General features: G+C 43.1%; 1 protein-coding gene and 1 long non-coding RNA gene across 5 annotated transcripts in view; one reads left to right on the top strand and one right to left on the bottom strand.

Moving 5' to 3' along the window:
- The first annotated feature begins 6,482 nt into the window (after positions 1–6,482).
- Positions 6,483–11,807, top strand: LOC126996510 (uncharacterized). 2 transcript variants are annotated; one of them, XR_007751221.1, is made up of 3 exons: positions 6,483–7,006; positions 7,060–8,199; positions 8,260–11,807. It is a non-coding gene; the product is annotated as an uncharacterized LOC126996510 (long non-coding RNA). The 2 variants fall into 2 exon arrangements; XR_007751222.1 differs by having other exon boundaries at positions 6,483–7,188; positions 7,296–8,199.
- A 229-nt stretch (positions 11,808–12,036) lies between these two features.
- Positions 12,037–21,025, bottom strand: part of LOC126996509 (inactive dipeptidyl peptidase 10-like) — a 77,354-nt gene continuing 68,365 nt past the window's right edge. For all 3 annotated transcript variants that reach the window (XM_050857038.1, XM_050857040.1, XM_050857039.1), the window contains 3 exons: positions 20,129–20,342; positions 18,837–19,054; positions 12,037–17,801 (listed from right to left, as the gene is read on the bottom strand). In XM_050857038.1, coding sequence (XP_050712995.1) covers positions 17,643–17,801; positions 18,837–19,054; positions 20,129–20,342 — 591 coding nt within the window. In that variant the 3' untranslated portion in view covers positions 12,037–17,642. The remainder of the gene's footprint in view (positions 17,802–18,836; positions 19,055–20,128; positions 20,343–21,025) is intronic.

The following is a 21,025-nucleotide window of genomic DNA, read 5'->3' as shown; positions in this document are numbered from 1 at the left end:
GTGTCTCCCATCTCTTGCAGGCTTCCTATGTTCTTACTTCAATCACTGAGAAGAAAAAGAAGGAAGGTGGATAGGAATTCAATGCATATGTAATTTCTTTTCACCTTTAAAAACAATAACATGATCTCGTGAAGTGTTATATAGTAGCTCAATGCCACCCATCTCTTGCAGACTTCTCATGTTCTTAATTTAACCGCTGAGAAAGAAGAAAGGGAAGGTGGGTACGAAATCAGTGCATATGTAACTTCCTTCCACCTTAAAACAATAACATTATCGCTTATTAATGTCACCCATCTCTGGCAGCCTTCTCATGTTCTTAATTTAACCGCTGAGAAAGAAGAAAGGGAAGGTGGGTACGAAATCAGTGCATATGTAACTTCCTTCCACCTTAAAACAATATCATTATCGCGTGAGGTGTTGTATATATAGCAAATTAATGTCACTCATCTCTGGCAGCCTTCTTGTGTTCTTAATTTAACCGCTGAGAAAGAAGAAAGGGAAGGTGGGTACGAAATCAGTGCATATGTAACTTCCTTCCACCTTAAAACAATATCATTATCGCGTGAGGTGTTGTATATATGGCAAATTAATGTCACTCATCTCTGGCAGCCTTCTTGTGTTCTTACTTTAACCATTGAGAAAGAAAAGAAGGAAGGTAGGTACGAAATCAATGCATATTTAACTTCTTTTCACATTAGAACAATAACATTATCGCGTGAGGTGTTGTATATATAGCAAATTAATGTCACCCATCTCTGGCAGCCTTCTTTTACTATAACTTTAACAACGGAGAAAGAAAGGAGGAAATGTTGGTGGGAAATCAATGCATATTAAACTACTTTCACCTTTAAAAGCAATACTATTATATCGTGAAGTGTTATTTAGGACCAGATCAATGTAACCGATCGGCTGCAGATTAATATTTTTACCTTAACAGCGGAGAAAAGGACAGTAGGTACAAAATCAATGCATACTCAACTCCTTTTCACCTTTCAAAGCAACAAAACTACCTCCTGAAGTGTTATATAACAGATACATATAACTCCTTTCTTGCAGCCTTTTTACATCCTTATACTAACCATAAAGAAAGGAAGCGACCATTATACATTTTACTGCCTCTGACCTTTAAAAGCATTCTTCTCCAAAGGGTTCCATGGTGAATTAAAGCAGCAAGTGCCAACCAAACGGAGAACGCAATAAGTGATTCAGCAGTCAGTTGTGTAACCAGGACCTGACGGGACGGGTCAAGGCCAGCGAGGGTCTGTTACCAGTGGCGTTCCGAATGGCATTTAGCTTGCACTTTATGGGTTTTATGTAGTATACTAATGCCTTGGTTGATCGATTGACTGACTGACTAGCTGACTGACTTACTGATTGAGCGAATGAATGATTGATCTGACTGACTGACTAGCTGACTGACTTACTGATTGAGCGAATGAATGATTGATCTGACTGACTGACTAGCTGACTGACTTACTGACTGAGCGAATGAATAATTGATCGATTGACTGACTGACTAGCTGACTGACTTACTGACTGAGCGAATGGATGATTGATCGATTGACTGACTGACTAGCTGACTGACTTCCTGACTGAGCGAATGAATGATTGATCGATTGACTGACTGACTAGCTGATTGACTTACTGACTGAGCGAATGAATGGTTGATCGATTGACTGACTTACTAGCTGACTGACTTCCTGACTGAGCGAATGAAAGCTTGATCGATTGACTGACTGACTTACTGACTGAGCGAATGAATGGCTAATTGATTGATCGATTGACAGGACTGACTAACTGACGGACTAACTGACTGATTAAATGGCTGACTGACTTCTTGATTGACCGACTGACTGACTGATTGATTTACTGTTCGACTGATTGAATGACCAACTGATTGAATGATTGAATGACTTAAGTGACTGACTGACTGGCTGCTGTACTGCTCGACTGATTGACAGACTAATTGACTGACTATTGACTGAATGAAATTAAGTGATTGATTGACTATTTGGTTGAGTGACTGATTAACTGATTGACTAATTAATTGGTTGCCTGATGGACATACTTTCTTTCATTTCCTTCTCCTCCACTTCTCTCCTCTACTCCTTTTCTATTTCCCCTCCTTTGCTTCCCTTCCTCCTACTTCCTGCTCCCCTTCCCCCCCCCCCCCCCTCCCCGTCCTCTGTTCTCTTCACCACATTATTCTTTGCTTTTCTCCCTTCCTCCTTCTCTTCTTCCTTTCTCTTCTTACCTCTCCTCTCCCTGCTCCTCTTCCCTCCCTTCCTTTCGCCTCTCTTCCAATATCATCCTCTTTCTTCCTTTCGCTGCTACCCCCCCCCCCCCCCTTCGCCTATCAGTGCTCAATAGTCTTTAATAGGAGAGAGAGAGAGAGAGAGAGAGAGAGAGAGAGAGAGAGAGAGAGAGAGAGAGAGAGAGAGAGAGAGAGAGAGAGAGAGAGAGAGAGAGAGAGTGTTAAAATAATTAGTAGTTGCGGGAAGTGTCATGTGTGTGTGTGTGTGTGTGTGTGTGTGTGTGTGTGTGTGTGTGTGTGTCGGAATTAAGCTCAGCCATCAAACGTCAAACAAACAACAACAACAAAAAAAAAACATGGCAATACAAGCAAACAATTCAAACAGAAAAAAAAACTATCGCGATCTTAAAGAGAATACCTTACCAACCTGACCGACCAACCAACAATCCGACCATCCGACCAATCGTTCATTTTTTATTCTTTTTTCCCGGAGCAGTGTTCGGCGGCCTTTTTTTTATTACTGTCTGCTGTTTGCCCTTGAACTGCCTCCCTTCTAAAGGAACAACAACAACAAAAAAAAAAAAAGACCAATCATCTCACCCGCCCCTTCAATTCTAAGTCAAGCCAATAAACTCGAGTAGGTAAGTAAGTCCTCTGCCCTTTGAGAATCGAGGGCATTCGTCAGACACTCTTGACTAATACATGACCTTCGAGCTGCCGGAACTCACCTTGCCCCTCCTGACATTGACCTCGTTGTACGTATGTAGGGGACTGCGGCGGCGGCGGGGAGCTGACCTACACACGCATATAGGCCTAGGTGGAAGTAGGCTACACTGGGGTCGAGAGAGAGGGAGAGACAGGCAGAGGCGGTATAGGTCAGTAGAAGCGATCGACATGCTATAGGGGAAGGGCTACGGGGAAGACATTGCAGGCAGTTAGAGGTGATTAAGGCCAGTGGAAGCGATTGACATTGAAGAGTTACTGTGGGGACAAGGAGGGCACTCAGAGGCGATAGAAGCGATGGAAATAGTGGGGATGTGCAACGTTAAAGGCTGGGAAGGCAGTCAACGTGGTAAAGCCTCGGTGAACTGACTGACATATGACGAAAGGAGCTACGTAAAGGAATTGGAAGGCAGTCAGCGTGGTAAAGATAGGCAGAAGGAATAGACAGAGCTGGAAAGTACTACGATATGGACATGGAAGGCAGTCAACGTGGTAAAGCCTCGTAGAAGTGATTGACGTAAGAGGAAAGGAGCTACGTTAAGGAAATGGAAGGCAGTCAGCGTGGTAAAGACAGGCAGAAGGAATAGACAGAGCTGGAAAGTACTACGATATGGACATGGAAGGCAGTCAACGTGGTAAAGCCTCGTAGAAGTGATTGACGTAAGAGGAAAGGAGCTACGTTAAGGTAAAGGCAGGCAGAAGTGATCGACAGAGCTGGAAATTGCTACGATAAAGACATGGAAGGTAGTCAACGCCTGTAAATGCCGATAGAGGGGACAGGCTTACAACTGAAGGCATACAGCGGTAGAGCAACACTAAGGCCATGAAAGAAAGTCAGCGTGGGTAAATGCAAGAAGAGACCATCGACCTACTGCATAAGACATCAAAGGCAAGACGCAACGTGAGATGGAACAAAGGACAGAAGGGATACACGTTGAGGATGTTTTAGGAGCGGATACATTCTACAGGTGATGCTGATTATTGGGGCGTTGTATCTTGGCGCCGCAGCATTCTACAGGTAAAGAAAGAAATATAAAGAACTAAGAACCAGGCAATAGTGGAAATAGTTTTAGGCTTAGAGGAAATGATGGTGGTTTGGGAGATGAAAGAGATGAAGAACCGTGAAGATAATGGGAGAATAGAAAGATACCCGGATACATAGACAGAGAAAGAAATACAAGACCAAAAAATACAGTACCAAGAAATAGTGGAAATAGTTTTAGGCTTAGAGGAAATGATGGTGGTTTGGAAGATGAAAGAGATGAAGAACCTTGAAGATATTCGGAGGAAAGAAATATAGGCGGATACATAGAGAAAGAAACACAAGACCAAGCAATAGTGGAAATTTAGGCTCAGAGGAAATGATGGAGGTTAGGGAGATGAAAGGGATGAAGAACCGTGAAGATAATGGGAGAATAGAAATATAGCCGGATACATAGACAGAGAAAGAAGTACAAGACCAAGAAATACCGTACCAAACAACAGTGGAAATGGTTTTAGGCTTAGAGGAAATGATGGAGGTTAGGAAGATGAAAGAGGCGAAGAACCGTGAAGATAATGGCAGGATACAAAGACAGCCAAATACATAGGTAGAGAGATAGAGAAAAAAACAATAAAGTGAAGAAAACACCTCCTTCCACACAAACTGCCGCCTTTCCCTCATTCATCTCTAGTTTCTGATCCAGTCCTCGTCCATCCCTCGCTCCTTCCCTCGGCCATGCATTTCTGATTCAGTCCCCTATCGATCTACACAGCGTCATCCCAACCCCCTCCCTCCCTCCCTCCCTTCCTCCCTTCCTCACCTGCCCACCTAAATAATCCACGATCTCAATCCATCAGAACACGAATAACCGAACTCGCAGAAGCACCTCGCCTCCCTCGCATGTTTCTGGGGCATAATAGTTCATCTTGTTATCACTTATTTTTACCTGGAGACTCGTGGGTGAGTGTAATTAGAGCTTGTGTATATTTGGCCGGGTCATATCTTACGTAGAACTGATAACAGAGGGACAGCAACAGTAAAAGGTAGAAATTGTTGAAGTCAAAGGTAGACAGAACCAAGTGGAGATGAAACTAAGAGCTTTTGGTGAGACAGGGATGGAGTTTACCTACTACTACTACTACTACTACTACTATTGATCATGTACGTCCCTGTAAGTAAGATTAGATGATTTGGCGGACGTTGTCGTAACAGCAAACATGTCAATAATGTAATGTATTTATTTTCGTTTACACACACACACACACACACACACACACACACACACACACACACACACACACACACACACACACACACACACACACACACACACACACTTTCTTATTAGTCGTCAATAATACCCCTCATTTATTATGCTGAACATCTATTTGATACCTCATTTTTTTTACCGTAGTAGAGGTAAAGACATAATAATAATAATAATAATAATAATAATAATAATAATAATAATAATAATAATAATAATAATAAAGACAGATACAAAATATTTAACATAACCCTACAACTTTTCCTTCCCCTCCTTATTTTCCTCTTTTTTTTTTCCTTAGCCTCTGCCACCACATGTAAGGTAAGATAAAGTAAAGTAAGGTTAGGGGAGGGAAGGGAAGGGAAGGGAAGGGAAATGAATGGAATTGAAGGGAAGGGAAGGGAAGGGAAATGAATGGAATGGAATGGAAGGGAAGGGAAGGGAAATGAATGGAATGGAAGGGATGGGAATGGAAGGGAAGGGAAGGGAAATGAATGGAATGGAATGGAATGGAATGGAATGGAAGGGAAGGGAAGGGAAATGAATGGAATGGAATGGAATGGAATGGAATGGAAGGGAAGGGAAGGGAAATGAATGGAAGGGAAGGGAAATGAATGGAAGGGATGGGAAGGGAAGAGAAGGGAAGGGAAATGAATGGAATGGAATGGAATGGAAGAGAAGGGAAAGCAGGGTTACGTAAGATAAGGTAACATAGCGAAAGGAAAGTTTAGAGGAGGTTACACAAGGCCAGGTGAAGTAAGGCAAGGTAAAGGTAAGATAAGGCATGGCGAGGTGAGGTAATACAAGATACGTACATACACACATACACACATAATAATACATAACAAAATACATCATGCAATAGCAGTAAATAGCGGGCTTTTTTTTTTTTCATTATTGTTTTCTTTTTTTTTTACGCCCTTGCACTGTCTCCTCTGCTGTAAAAAAAAAAGAAGAAAAAAAAGCAGGTCAAATATGTTATCCTCACCACCACCACCATCATCACTACTGTCACTACCCCCCCCCCCCCCCCCACGCATACCATACCCCTACTATCCCACCACCACCACCACCACCACCACCACCACCCCAAGAACCCATCACATACCACACCTCCATGACAGCACCACACCATTACCACAACACCAGATAAGTATTCACACACACACACACACACACACACACACACACACACACACACACTGGCAGAGAGAGGTAGGTAGGCAGGCAGGCAGTACACACACGCCACGGAAACAGCTTTGAAGTTTATTAAAAAGGTTACAGTGTGGAGTAATATTTCGTTATGTACAAACTATTTACAGGAGATGTCAAGCCCAAAGGAACAATAGTAATCATAACCGTAAGACGACGAAGACGAACCACTGATGAACGACGGCGGAACGGATGGCTTTGGGGTGAGAGGAAGGAAGGAGAAATAGGAAATGAGATTAAGAAGAAACGAAAGGGGAGTGAATGTGGGATAAAAAGAGGGAGATGAGGAGAAGTGAGAACAGGCGAAGAGTAAAAGGAAACAGACGGAAATGGTAAAGACTTAGTAAGAGGAAGGAAGGAGGAGAAAGAGGAGAGGAGATTAAGAAGAAACGAAAGGGGAGTGAATGTCGGATAAAAAAAAGGAGATGAGGAGAAATGAGAACAGGCGAAGAGTAAAAGGAGACAAATGCATGGAAATGGTAAAGACTTAGTACAATATCACTGGTATCTTAGTAGTACTTTATAAACAATTTTTTTTAATTCACAATAGTACGCCGATTACGTCCATGTAAAGAAAACTAGGTAGATTATGGCGACAAGTAAACGGTTGTCTTCACCGAGGCTCACTCAGCTTACAGTAACATTGATGAAGGTAAGGTAAATAAAAGGTAAAGTATGGTAAGGTAAGGTAAGGTAAGGGAAGGTAAGGTAAGGAAGTGAAAGGTAAAAGGAAAGGCAAGGTAAGGTAAGGTATAGGGATAGCAGAGAAAAGGAGAAGGGAGGAGCAGAGAAGGGATGGAAAGGGAAGAGAAGAAAATGAATGAAAGGATAGGGAAGGGAAGGGAAGGTAACGTAAGGTAAAGGAATAGCAGAGAAAAGGAGGAGAAGGGAAGAGCAGAGAAGAGAAGGGAAGGGAAGAGAAGGATAATGAAGAGAAGGATTGGGAAGGGAAGAGAAAGTAAGGTAATGGAAAATTAACTCCCTATTTATCAACTCTATACAAACTACACATCATTTGGTCTTACAACGCAATATATATGATTAATTTTATCACTCTGCAATAACAATCAGAAACTCATTAACAGCATTCGATTCTAAATAACAAACACCATAATCATAATAATTTTCCCATGGTAACAGAATACGTTATCGTTATCGGGTACAGCAGTTGGAAAGTTTCGTTTAGTCGGCGCAACATCTGTGGTCATAATTATGCCGAAGAGAGACAGGAGGGGAAGGGATTGTAGCCGTAACGAAGGGCAGAACAGTTAGGTATGAAGTCACAGGTTTTCTTCTTCTAGTTGTTGTTTAGATTATAAAAAAAAAGGATGAAACAAATGACTAAGGAAAAGTGAGCAAAGAGGAGAATAACAGGATTAACAAAATAGCCAATCCTGTGAGTAGTTAATGGAGGAGGAAGAAAGGGAGAAAATAAAATGAAAAATGAAGAATAGGATGACAAAAAATAGCCAGTCCTGTGAGTAGTTAAAGGATGAATAAGAAATGGAGGATATAATGAAAAATTAATTAGGGAAAAAAACTCAGATAAACTCACCCAGAAGGAAAGAAAAGGAAAGGTAAAATAAGGTTAAGTAAGGAAGAGGAATAGAAAAGAGGGAAATGGAGAGTGAGGTAAGGGAAGGTAAAGGAAGGTAAGGAGATAGAGGAGAGAGAGAAAGGGAAAAGAAGGCAAGGTAAGGGAAGGTAAAGGAAGGTAAGGAGATAGAGGAGAGAGAGAAAGGGAAGAGAAGGCAAGGTAAGGTAGTGTAAGGTATTGAGAAGAGAGAAGAAAAAATGTAAGTTAAGGTAAGGTAAGGTAAGGTAATGTAAGGTATTGAGAAGAGAGAAGAAAAAATGTAAGTTAAGGTAAGGTAAGGTAAGGTAAGGAGATAGAGGAGAGAGAGAAAGGGAAGAGAAGGCAAGGTAAGGTAATGTAAGGTATTGAGAAGCGAGAAGAAAAAATGTAAGGTAAGGTAAGGTAAGGTAAGGTAAGGTAAGGTTAGGTTAGGTTAGGTTAGGTAAGGTAAGGTTAGGTTAGGTTAGGTAAGGTAAGGTAAGGTAAGGTAAGGTAAGGTAAGGTAAGGTAAGGTAAGGTAAGGTTAGGTTAGGTTAGGTAAGGTAAGGTAAGGTAAGGTAAGGTTAGGTTAGGTTAGGTTAGGTTAGGTAAGGTAAGGTAAGGTAAGGTAAGGTAAGGTAAAGTGGCTCAAGTGTGTCCTTTCCTACATTCCTTCACTTGCCTTAACCTTTCTCGCTCCCTTCGTTAACCATTCCTTCTTCTCGTATCCCTCCTTCATCCCTCCCGCCTTCCTTCTCTTTTATTGATATTTCTGATACTTTGTTCATTCGGTCCCTTCCCTTCCCTTCTCTCTCTCTCTCTCTCTCTCTCTCTCTCTCTCTCTCTCTCTCTCTCTCTCTCTCTCTCTCTCTCTCTCTCTCCCCTTCAGCCTCTCACTCCGGCTTGCACGCATTAAACTCTCACTCACATTCACCCACACATCTAAAACTCCCCTTCTGCCCTAGTTCTTGCAATACTTCTAAAACTCCGCCCCCACTCACTCCCTCTGTCCCTCCCCATCCCCGTCTCCCAACCCTCCCCCCTCCCCCCGCCAACTCAGCTCTCCCACATTCCATCAGTGCGTCATCTATACACCGATACTCGTGTTCCTTGATTTTATTTTCCTGGAGAAGCGTGCATGTTTGGGTCTAGCCACGCCACTCACCACCGCGAGGCAAACACGACACTTAAAAGGCCCTTCACACTTGTTGACACGCACGATAACACGCATTCTCACACCCACCCACTCACAAGCGCACACACACACACACACACACACACACACACACTGAATCTCTCCTAGCTATTAAAGGATTTGGTGGTCAGAGGATTGGTGGAAGGTAGGTAAAAGAAAGGCAAGAAAAATCGTAAGACACACCGTTCTACATTTATGATTATGAAATGATGCTCTTGTAGGGTAACGAGGTACCAAGAGAGGGGAAGGTCAGACTTATGTAAAAATGCATATCCGTAAACGAACAGCACCTCAGGTGGAACTAATGACTGGAAGATGAGATTAGGAAGAGTTGCGACGGGAGTGGAACTGAAAGGAGAACGAGGGAAATGGAGAATGAGTGATAGAAAGGCATGTGAGGGGAATGTGCTGCAGAACGAGAATAGGAAGAGAAGAGATAAAATGAAGGAGGGAGAGGAAGAGGGATGAGGAGGTAGAATGAGCCGGTCGTCGTCCAATGAACAGAAGACAACACAACACATCACTGCGGGGCCGACGTAAGAAAGCACGAGACGCGAGCAAAACATAATCATCGTCATGTCAGTACGTTGTGCGTGGAACTGTTTGATTGGTATAAAGCTGCTGCTGCTGCTGCTGCTGCTCCCTCTTCACCTCTCCTCCCGTATCAAGTATTTTTCGATCGACTTGCAGGAATAAGGAAAACCTGATGACGATGCCTCCGCTGTTTGTACTGAATATCAGAAGGCGAGAGGCATAAACGACTTGAAATGGAACAGAGAGAGGAAGGATGGAGTGAGGGAAGACGCTGAGGAGGGAGGGAGGCAGGGAGCCGGGTAGCAGCCGTGCGAAAGACCGGAGAACACGGAGCTCGGCACACACACAAAAAGAAAAAGGAAACTAGAACTCAGTCGTTGATTGGCCAGTTGTAGATGAGATGCACAGCAGCCGCATTGCCGCCGTGTGCGTGGGTCACGGGGAAGTGGAGGTGTGCTGACACCCTCTAACAGGTAGTGCGGGGAGGGTGTCGGACCCCAGGAGACCCCAGCCCCCCACGCTCCAGCCCGCGTTGCAGCACCTCTAGGCTCGTGGCGCCCCGTCCCACGCGTGGCACGAGTATTGCTAAGTACATGGATGAGGACTAGCGACTGGAGACTTTTTCGCGCTCCTCAACGTTCTATGTTATCAGTTAAGGGACCATTACTCCTACAACATCCAGGAATATATTATGTATTATGAGAGTGATGAGTTCCGATACATTACGCCGGTCTGCTACGTAAATGTTTGTCTACTGCTACGAAATGGACTGGAGTAACCAAAAGTCGCTACAGTTTTTCTCGACATGACTTACAATATGATTGTCGAAATGTGAAACAATATAAAGAAGTTTAAACATGGCGATGTTGACGGTGTTCTCCGGCGTGGGCGGCAGCGTGGCCGGCCGTGAACTGATATGTAGCCGGCGACGTGACGCCAGTCGGCGGCCGGGACCTCCGCCGGCGAAGCGGCGTCCAGCCGGCGGCGAGGAGGCTCGGCGCTCACACAGCAAGGTCAAGCTGGCCTGCCCTTGACCACACCATCAAGGTGTTACCGTTAGTGCTGGAAAGATGCGCCGCTCATCACTGACGGCTTGTGACTACGAGTACTTCTGCTACCGGGGAGGTTTGGACATGTAATGGGGTGAAACATTGTAAAGAGTAACTATCGTACACTAAAAACAAGACTACCGAGTATGCCAAACGCGAGCCTGGCGAGGGCAGCAGCATGGTATACTTGTGGCACGGCGGGCAGGACACTGGGCCACGAGGTGTGCCAGCCCGGCTCTGCCCCGTACGGCAGCCAGCACTGCTCGCCAGGCCGCGGCGCGGCGCGTGGCGCGTCGCGGCCAGCGCTGCCCAGGGCGTTGTCGCATAGCCCACCTGAAACAACAATAAGTCAACAGACTATTACTGTCTACAGGTCGCTCGTGACGTAACAAGAGCGTGTGGGTGAACCAGCGCGTCGCGTGAACGAGGGAACTCTTGACATCGTGGAATGCAAAGGACTTCGACTTGACACCCAAAAAATATAAGATATTATATATATGTATATTTATATATAGGGACCTATCTAATAGATCGTTTCGCGTATAACTTTTACATGTTCATAACAGTAACCATTTGTTGTATCAACTATGTCATAAATAACAATAAAATACGCAACATATTAACACCACATTTGATATCGTCCTGCAGCGGCACCAGCGCGGCGGTGTTCGGGAACGTGAAGTGAGCGACGCAGAGTGGCGGCGGCGGCGACGCGACCCCCGCCGCCAAGGACACGCGGAGCCTGGCTGCCCGCCGCGCACCACCGCAGACACGCCGCCACCCCCGCCACGGTGGCCACCACAGCCACGACGCGCTGGCAGGGCACGGCACGGGCTGTGGCGCCCCGCGGCGTGGGCGGATGTGCTGCACCATGCGGCGGGGGTCCTGAGAGGGCGCGGCCCGGCAGACAGACAAGTATAAGGCGCAAGGGCCGTGGAGAGAGAACTCCCTCCAAGGTCACAGTGTCTCGCTTATGGAGAGTACAGTTAATATTATAACTGTGAACAGCACAAATATATATATATATATATATATATATATATATATATATATATATATATATATATATATATATATATATATATATATATATATATATATATATATATATATATATATATATATATATATATATATATATATATATATATATATATATATATATATATATATATATATATATATATATATATATATATATATATATATATATATATATATATATATATATATATATATATATATATATATATATATATAATATGTCAAATCAATTGGGTCATAAACAAGTACATTAATGGATGATGCTTCGTGGTGCAGCCCATGACCAAGATTTCCTGATGTAGGTCTCGTGTAATAAAACAGCAACACAGGCTGAGGCTTGCCTCCTGCACACCACTGTGTCATGATACCACTCCAATCCCCCCACCCTAGCAAAACACACACCAACACCTTCCTCAAACAATCATATGCTCCTGTGACCCCCACCAAACAAACAGCAAGACACTGCATCACTATCATGGTCTCAGTTATTTCTGCAGATTAATAAAATGTGTAAATATTGAACAGTAAATCCCAGGCATTATCAATTTTGTTACTCCAGTACAACACAAAGGAACCTGTTTTGCCACAAAGAAAAAAAACATACAAAACATTAGCACAAACATTTCCATTAAGACTGTTCTGATGACTTTAATCAGCATGAGTATTATTATTACAGTTCTATGGAACCATGAAGATTTTTTTCATCCACTAGAGGATAAAGTATCTTAATTAGTTAATTAAGTAGTACAATACTTATCCATCAAAGCTTACCAGATTGGAGCATTAGTATATCAAGGTCTATAAGTGCACATATTCAATCACTCAGTTTTGAATATCTCTTTGTCATTATTAAGCATAATGCACTGAAATGGGTCACTTTTTTCAACAATGCTGATCCTCCAAGAATCTGAAGACCCTCACCAAACTCAACGAAAATGGATTTCCAAGACAAGATATTACTTTCCAGTCTTCCACAAGCTGGTTCATGAATCCACAACACAACTAACATAAGACACCGCACTGAACACATGAATTATTGTCTAAAAATTATGCTTATGAGTATTATGGAGAATAAAATTGTAACTGTGAAAATACATCCAAGTCCTGGAGTTATACAAATGAAAAAGAAATTCACATACGTACAGTAAAAGTTCATTAATCCAAACATACATAATCTGAAAATCACAATGGTCTGAATATTTCATAGTGGTTAATAAATATTCCAAAAATGAAAAATAATAAAATAAACAAATGAGGGGCCAAATGGGCCGAGCAGTGCCAAGCAGTGGAGACAAGAAACAAGAGACTCAGGAGATTTAAATTTAGTCTAGGTGTTGACAGCCAAATATTCAGCTGATTTTGAGGCCTTTATGCCAAAACCATAGCTTCCACACCCATTACAAGTGATATTTTTGAGCTGATGTGTGAGGACACGTGAAAGTGCTCAAGAAAGTGACAGGTAGGCTACAGTAGTAGGTTAAGGAATTTTGCATGGTATTGAAATTAGGTAAAAATATTATGAGTGAAGTGAATAGATTTGGCAAAAGTAGAGCACTCAGGCAGCCTCGGCTAGACTTGCTTGGTTGTCGGAGGTGTTCACCATTCTTATAGTTATAGCACCTCCTTTTTCCTGGCATTTTCATAGACCTGCTCTACTATTTTGTGCCCTTTTTACCTCTGGATTGACTCTCTTTGTATGGATTTTCCTTCCTAACACTGTTGCTCTGCATTTTTGTGCATTAGTGGTGAGTAATAATACACACCATGTCTTTTTCTGATTATGTAAATATAACATATGTTTTTGTGGGTCCCTCCGAACCATTCGATAACTCAGTGACCTTCAGTCCACTGACATTTGGATTATTGGACTTTTACTGTAAACAGAAAAATCATTTTGTTAAAGTGGCTGTCACAAGGTATAAGCAAATTGCATCCCAGTCACAAAGTTTGACTACCATACTATCAGTGTATGAGACTAAGCTGAATATGATCTGCAAAAGTATCTTTGGTTTTCTCTTTTGACAAACAGGAGCGGTAACTAATAGGGAGGAAGTGAATTTAATGTAATACAACTTGACATTGTGAGATGTTCCAAAAAGAATTTATATGACCCACACTACATGATACTGATTACTCCTTGACTTATTAATAATGTGTGCTCAACTTTGCTACTTTCTGGTTTGTGTTGAGCATTGTATGTAACTTAAGAGGTTATCATGAACAAAGCAGCACTTTAATAAGCAGAATGAAAAATATACCGTAAATGTGACACAAACTGGGAAATGTTTATACACAGTGGATCATTACATTACACTATGACCTTGCTCAATAAGGCTTTGGTAGACCTGTATTATTACGTGTGAAAACTGACTAGAAGCTGGACAACAACTTAACCCTGTGATGGAAAGATGTTAAAAAAATATGCATAAAATTGACAAAAAGCATTCTAAGATCCAAGTAACTGCACAACTGGAAAGACCTATACACTAAGTCATGGCATACATCAACAGTTTGAATATAATATGGCATACGAGCTGTTATTGAGAACAAAGGTTTAACATTGAGTATTAAGGTCCTGTTACCATGTGTTTTAGTAATGAGCCTTCAAGAACATAGATGGGATTAAGGGTTTTAAAATTATCAGACACTATGGAGTCAAATGTCAACACAAATAAACAAGTTTGAATGGGGAAGGGATTGTAGTTCTATGGCTTGAATGGTAGGAACAAGTAGCTTAAATGTGAGATTTGGCATCAGACGAATTAACCCAAAAATGTTTTACAAAGATACATACATACAAAAAAAATGTAATGCAAAAATACTTGATATACGTACTTAAAATAAAAACATGATGCTAAATGTGATGGATGTAATTGGTTAGTTAGTTCGTTTGTGTTGATGTTATTGTTTGTCTTTAGCCTTCAATGTAACTAGAAATATTTTATCTGTTCTGACTATGAACACCCAAAAAGCTACATATTCAGGATTTCTTTAAAACTGACCACCACTGCTTATGATGAATTATCTGTTTCAGATTCTTTGAGGGCAAAATTAAGATAACAAATCATCAGATGTTAAAGCATACATGATAATGAACTGACAATTGAATGAGAACCCAGCAGCTCAACACACAATACCTATGTGATAACCACTGTGGACTCAACATCTCCCCCCCCAAAACACTGTCATCCCAGTTTTTACCTGATGGCAACTTTCCAATGGTGTTAACCCTTCAAGTATTAAAACTTTACAAACCAAACACATTAAGACCAGAATGCTGTAGCTTAACACACAATGCCTGGGTTGATACTACTGTGTCTGGTGTTTGAGGCCCCAAGGAAACACAACCCCATGACCTTCTTACTTGAATATTTCCTTTCCTGTAAATTAGGAATGACTGACAAACTAAATATCTGTATAAGTAGGCATAAAACACACCTCAGTGCACAACTTTAGAGCCTCCTTCTTGTGTACTCCAAAACGCCGCAGCTTGGTAAGTTATTTGATCATAAGTAGTTATTTCCTGAGCAGTTTAGCAAATAAGTCGGACAATTTACAGTTTCACCCAACCATCGATTTTCTTACGTGGTTCATGTTTTTCTGGTGATAATTGTGTGTATAGCATGATTTTGTACCTCATTTCTGTCGCAAACGTCTACCTTTCTTGTTAGGTTACGCCGCTAATGCAACTGAGCGGATAGTAACCTATTACCACCAAAGTAGTAACCTATCAATAAATAAATATAATCAATGGTTAAGATTCGTTTTAGTTCCATGCCAGTATTTCATTACCTACCTTATGAAACATCGCTAGCTCTTTATATATCTTTTCTAGGTAATGAAATACTGGCACGGTACTCAAATGATTCTTTACCTAATCAATCAGACAAGAACTATTTATAAACATAATTTCCGCTGCCCTCAACAGGTGGGGGTAGTTTCAGGCTTACCAGGAGAGAGCAGTGGGTCCCGTCAGTACTATTTGGGCTCAACCTTGGCACTTTCCCGGGTCCAGTCCAGTAGTAGGCGTGGGAGAAGCCTAATTGTGACGGCTCCCACTCTGAAGTCCTTGTTGAGTAAATATTTATTCTTCTTTTCCTTTTCCTCTTCTTCTTTTTGACCTGTAACGCTTTGTATCGCTTCTTAGGTCCTCCTCTCGTTCCTCTTTTCGGTTTTCTTATTCACACTTTCCTTTTCAGTATTACATCACTTTCAATGTTTCAATGTTTGGGTTCTCCACGTGTCAAGTCTCAACAGCTGACCAAAACAGATTCACAGTTGAGTCTGCCTTTCCAACGGCGCACAAACTTAAGCTCCTTTAATTTCTTCTCTCGCATTTTCCACATTTTCCTTGTTATAAACGTGTGCATCAAAGTAACTGATCTTTCCCACAATCAATGGTCATCCCAGTGTACATCCTCAGGGGAAACAAAACCAAATGTAGGCAATAATCATAATAATAGGCTACAACCTTTCTTTTTTTTTTCTTACAACGTTTGCATTTTAAGGTTACTGATCTTACTTATAATTAATGGTAATCCCAGTGTACGTCCTGAGTGTACATTTGACTTCTTTTTGTTTGTAATGTATTGTGCAAGAACCGTAAAAGAGAGCATAAAAAGCCGAACAAGAGTGCACTTCACTGTAGAAAAAGAGCAATGTACAATAACGCGTAAGAACTGCGTGATTATTAATATTGTGCGATAATAAATGTTAGGGAGGCACTACTAAGTACATATTTATCGTAAAAATGCTTCAAACCAAGGAGGCGGATCCATTCCTTCTAGTCGAGGGGAAGGGAGCCAGAGGGAGCCACCAGCGCCATCCTCCTCCTCCACCAAGCTATTCTGGACCTCCACGAGTAATATCAAGTCCACTTCTCTTCACACTCGAGGGGTAGAAATCTCTATGTACAAATCAGGATAGCGGAACAAAGCCAGACTGAAATACGTGAATCATACCGGAACACTTCAATCTTAGGCTGACCTTTCCACAACCCCACCTACCTCACTCTGCATGGGATGTGGATTTCGTTATGTGAAGGTGGAATGTCTATTTATTACGTCAGATTATTCCACATACCAATATTGAAGGCTCGTAAGGGCTATACAGTATCCAGTACCTGCCATTTTTACTGTTAGATAAGATCGAGTTCCCACAGTTTGTAGGCCTATAGTTGTGTCTCTTTGCTGGTGAAATACTGCGCTGTCTGTTACCTCTGTTTTAGGTGTAACAAGGAGCTGCACGAGGTCAAATTATGGTCATATCGGAAATCATGAAAGTGATGATGCTGTGATGAGTGACTCCATGTGTGTGTATGTGTGTGTGTGTGTGTGTGTGTGTGTGCTGATTGACTCCCTCACACGGATTTTTTAGCCTCCCAAACTAGACTAAAAAATATACACGTACGCATCTTATGTATCCCCTAACACGGTAGATTAGATTACGTATACGCTAAAATAACTTCGTTCACACTATTACGCTGTTCTGATGTAGACTAGGAATTTTTCACGGACCGTCAGGAGTCAAAGCCGCCCGTCCGTCCAGGCCATCACGGGCGAAGCGACACTGTTCGTCCGAGTCAACAGATGAAGAAGTACCGTCGTAAAGAACGATCTCACACTAGAAACGAAAACAATATTGTCGTGGAGGCGATCAGAGGAGCGATGAAGATTGTGAGTGGAGGGAGAGAAAGGAGAGATGGGAGTGAATGAGGAAGAGGAGGAGGAGAAGAAGGAGGAGGAAGAGGAGGGCGTCTGTCTCTCAAGCCTCCCTGAGCGTCCTGTTCCTTTCCTCTGGTCTTCCGCCGCGCCCGAGCCTCCCTGCCTTACAGATACCCGATCTCCTCGACGTCCTTCTTCTTCTTCTTGATGAGGAAGTAGAGTTCCCGGATGGTGGGGCGGTAACAGTCGGCGAGGAACTTGTCCAGCGTGCGGTACAGATGCTCCCTCACGTCCGTCAGTCCGTGGTTCTCGTCGGCGTACGTCTGAGAAGAGGTGGACTTATTAAGCGGGGAAAGAAGGCTACTTGGGGAAGTGGCAGATGGAATTCAATGTCGGGAAGTGTAGTATTCTGAGTGTTGGTAGGAATAACCCCTCACACAATTACTCCTTAAATGACACTCCTCTAAGCAGGTCTGGGTGTGACAGAGACTTATTTAAGGAGTCTTATAGTGAGCGCTGACCTCCATCCTAGGGTTCAATGCATTCAGGCTAAAAATCTTGCAAACAGGGTACTGGTTTTCATCTCAAGGAGCATAAGCAATAGGAGCGCTGAAGTCATCCTCAAACTTTACTTAGCACTAGTTAGACCTCATATCGATTATGTGGTTCAGTTCTGGTCACCCTACTATAGAATGAACATCAAGATGTTAGAATCTGTACAGAGGAGGATGACAAAGATGATTCAAGGGGTGAGAAACTTGCCTTATGAAGACAGACTGAAGCATTTAAAAGGGGAAGGGGATTTTAGTGGGGAGGGGGATGCAGACAACTATAACAAGATAGGTAAGGAATCTGAACCTACCCACAGAAAAAAAGAAGCATAACTAGGACCACAGATACCTTACTATATAACATAATTCATTTCATATCAGACCCTTCCTCCATAATAAAATAAAGTAATAAATAACAATAAAAAGTCCAATAGAAAAGGCCACACAAAGTAAGCCCACAGCAACAACAACAACAAATAAACCATGATCACAAAAGAATCTGACAACGTAGTTTAACCCTATCCCAAAACTGACCCTGCTTTCCTCCCTCAATCCCACCCTCTCTCTCTCCCCTCTCCTTCCCTACCACCCTACCTCCCTCCCTCAATCCCACCCTCTCTCTCTCCCCTCTCTTTCCCTACCACCCTACTTCCCCCCTCAATCCCATCCTCTCTCTCTCCCCTCTCCTTCCCTACCACCCTACCTCCCTCCCTCAACCCCATCCTCTCTCTCTCCCCTCTCCTTCCGTACCACCCTACTTCCCACCCCTCAATACCACCCTTTCTCTACCCCCCTCTCCTTCCCTACCATCTGCTGGAACAGTACGCCCTCGTCCACCAGCGCCTTGGCCAGCATCATGGAGTGACGGTAGTGCACATTGTCGTCCGCCGTCCCGTGCATCAGCAGGAACATCTTGCCCTTCAGGTTGCCCACCACCTTGGTAGCGTCGGCGGCCTCGTAGCCCTTGTAGTTGCTGCCGGGATACACCTCCGGGGAGCCCATGTACCGCTCCGTATACACCGAGTCTGGGGAGGGACGGGAAGGTTGGGACCAGGTCAAGGGAGTCCTTTTAAAATAGAGTTTGAACAAAATCACGAGAGTACTAATGACCTTGGGTAGGAACAAGGTCACGAGAGTAGTTTCTTGATCTACAGCTGGAACAAGGTCATGGATAATTTATTGGCCTGGAGTAGGAACAAGGTCACGAGTAGTTTATTGACCTACAGTTGGAATATGATCACGAGAGTACCATTGACCTAGGGGTGGAACAAGGTCACAAGAGTAATTTATTGGCCTTAGGTTGGAACAAGATCAAGAGAGTACGACTAAACTATATATAGGGTTGGAACACATTCACATATTCGTCAATGTTTTTTTAAGGTGTTCGTCTGTGCCCCGTGTAGATAGACGGTGGAAAGGGACAAAGATGAAAGAACAGACACACGAATCAATGCAGATCAAAGGAAGGAAGAACGAACAAGGGGACGAATGGAGGGAGAAGGTACAAGATTAGGTGAGAGGTAAAAATAGGAGGAGGAGGAAGAGGAGATCGGAGCCAGAAGGAACAAACAAGGAGGAAGGGGTGGACGTCATGGGGTAGGAGACAACAAAGAGAGAAACGAGATGAAGGAGAACAGAGCAGGAGACGAAGAGAGAAAGAAAAGTGTGGGAAAGGAAGACGCATGCAGGTGAAAGGAGAGAGAAGGAGAGACAGAGCAGCAGACGAGAGGAAGAAAAACAAACAATGAAGAAAGGAGGAAGAAAGGAGAAAATAAAGTAAGAATGAAGAGAGGAGACGTGAATGAGAAGAGGAGATGCATGCAGTGGAAATGAGAGAAAGAGACAGAACAGGAGAAAAGAGGAAAAATAACAAAGTAGGAACAAAGAAAGGAGGAAGAAAGGAGAGGATAAAAGACGAGAGAAAGAAGAATAAAGCAAGAATGAAGAGAGGAGATGTGATTGGGAAAGGGAGATGCATGCCGTGGAAAGGAGAATAAGGAACAGAGCAAAAGACGAGAGAGAGAAAAACAAAAGAGGCATGAAGAGGCGTGAATGGGCCCCTTAACGACCCCAACGTTCTTCTGCACTCATGACCTCACCGTAGTGTTCCCAGCGCGCCACGGGGGCCACCGCCATGCCGCAGGAGAACACGTCATCAGCATCGCGCGCCAGGGCCATGGTGGTCACGTAGCCGCCGTAGCTCCAGCCCCAGATGGCGATGCGGCGCGGGTCGACGAAGTGAAGGTTGTCCCGCAGGTAACGAGCCACCGCCACCTGGTCGTCCACCTCCTTGCCGCCCAGCTCGTGGTACACCTGACGAAGGGTGGGTGGTTACTGGGTGGCTGGGTATACGTATAAGGTGCAATAATGTTATATATTTTGACAAGTAAAAAGAAAGAAAACAAACAAACACACACACACACACACACACACACACACACATACAAACACACAAACCGCCGTCTCTTCACCCAATACTAAAGCTTTATATTCATACTTTTCTCTCGTACTTTCTCTCCATTTTTTCCTCCTCTCTCTTTCTCTCTATTTTTTTCTCTCCTTTGTCTTTCCTTCACCGGCCTTTTGTTATGCCTCCTTTATACCTTCCAGTTCAGTTCAGTTCTCTCTCTCTCTCTCTCTCTCTCTCTCTCTCTCTCTCTCTCTCTCTGTGTGTGTGTGTGTGTGTGTGTGTGTGTGTGTGTCCACCTCTTTCATGCCGTCTCCCTTTCAATGTTTTACCGCCTCCCTTCCTCGCTTCCTTTCTCTTTCACTTTTTCCCCATTTTCAATACAAATTCATACACACAAACCCATTCGTCTTTTTACGGCCCCTTCTCTCTCTCTCTCTCTCTCTCTCTCTCTCTCTCTCTCTCGGTCGCTCGCTCGCTCTTTCTCTTTGCAGTATCATTTGCATTTTGGCAATGTTTACGTTCGCCACTCAGGGAAGCGTTCGCGTAAGAGTGAGAATAAGGTCATTTTGGACTGCAACACCATTCC

Source organism: Eriocheir sinensis, chromosome 10, assembly GCF_024679095.1.
Source record: "Eriocheir sinensis breed Jianghai 21 chromosome 10, ASM2467909v1, whole genome shotgun sequence".
Taxonomy (NCBI): domain Eukaryota; kingdom Metazoa; phylum Arthropoda; class Malacostraca; order Decapoda; family Varunidae; genus Eriocheir; species Eriocheir sinensis.
This window is presented reverse-complemented; position numbering and strand designations above follow the sequence as displayed.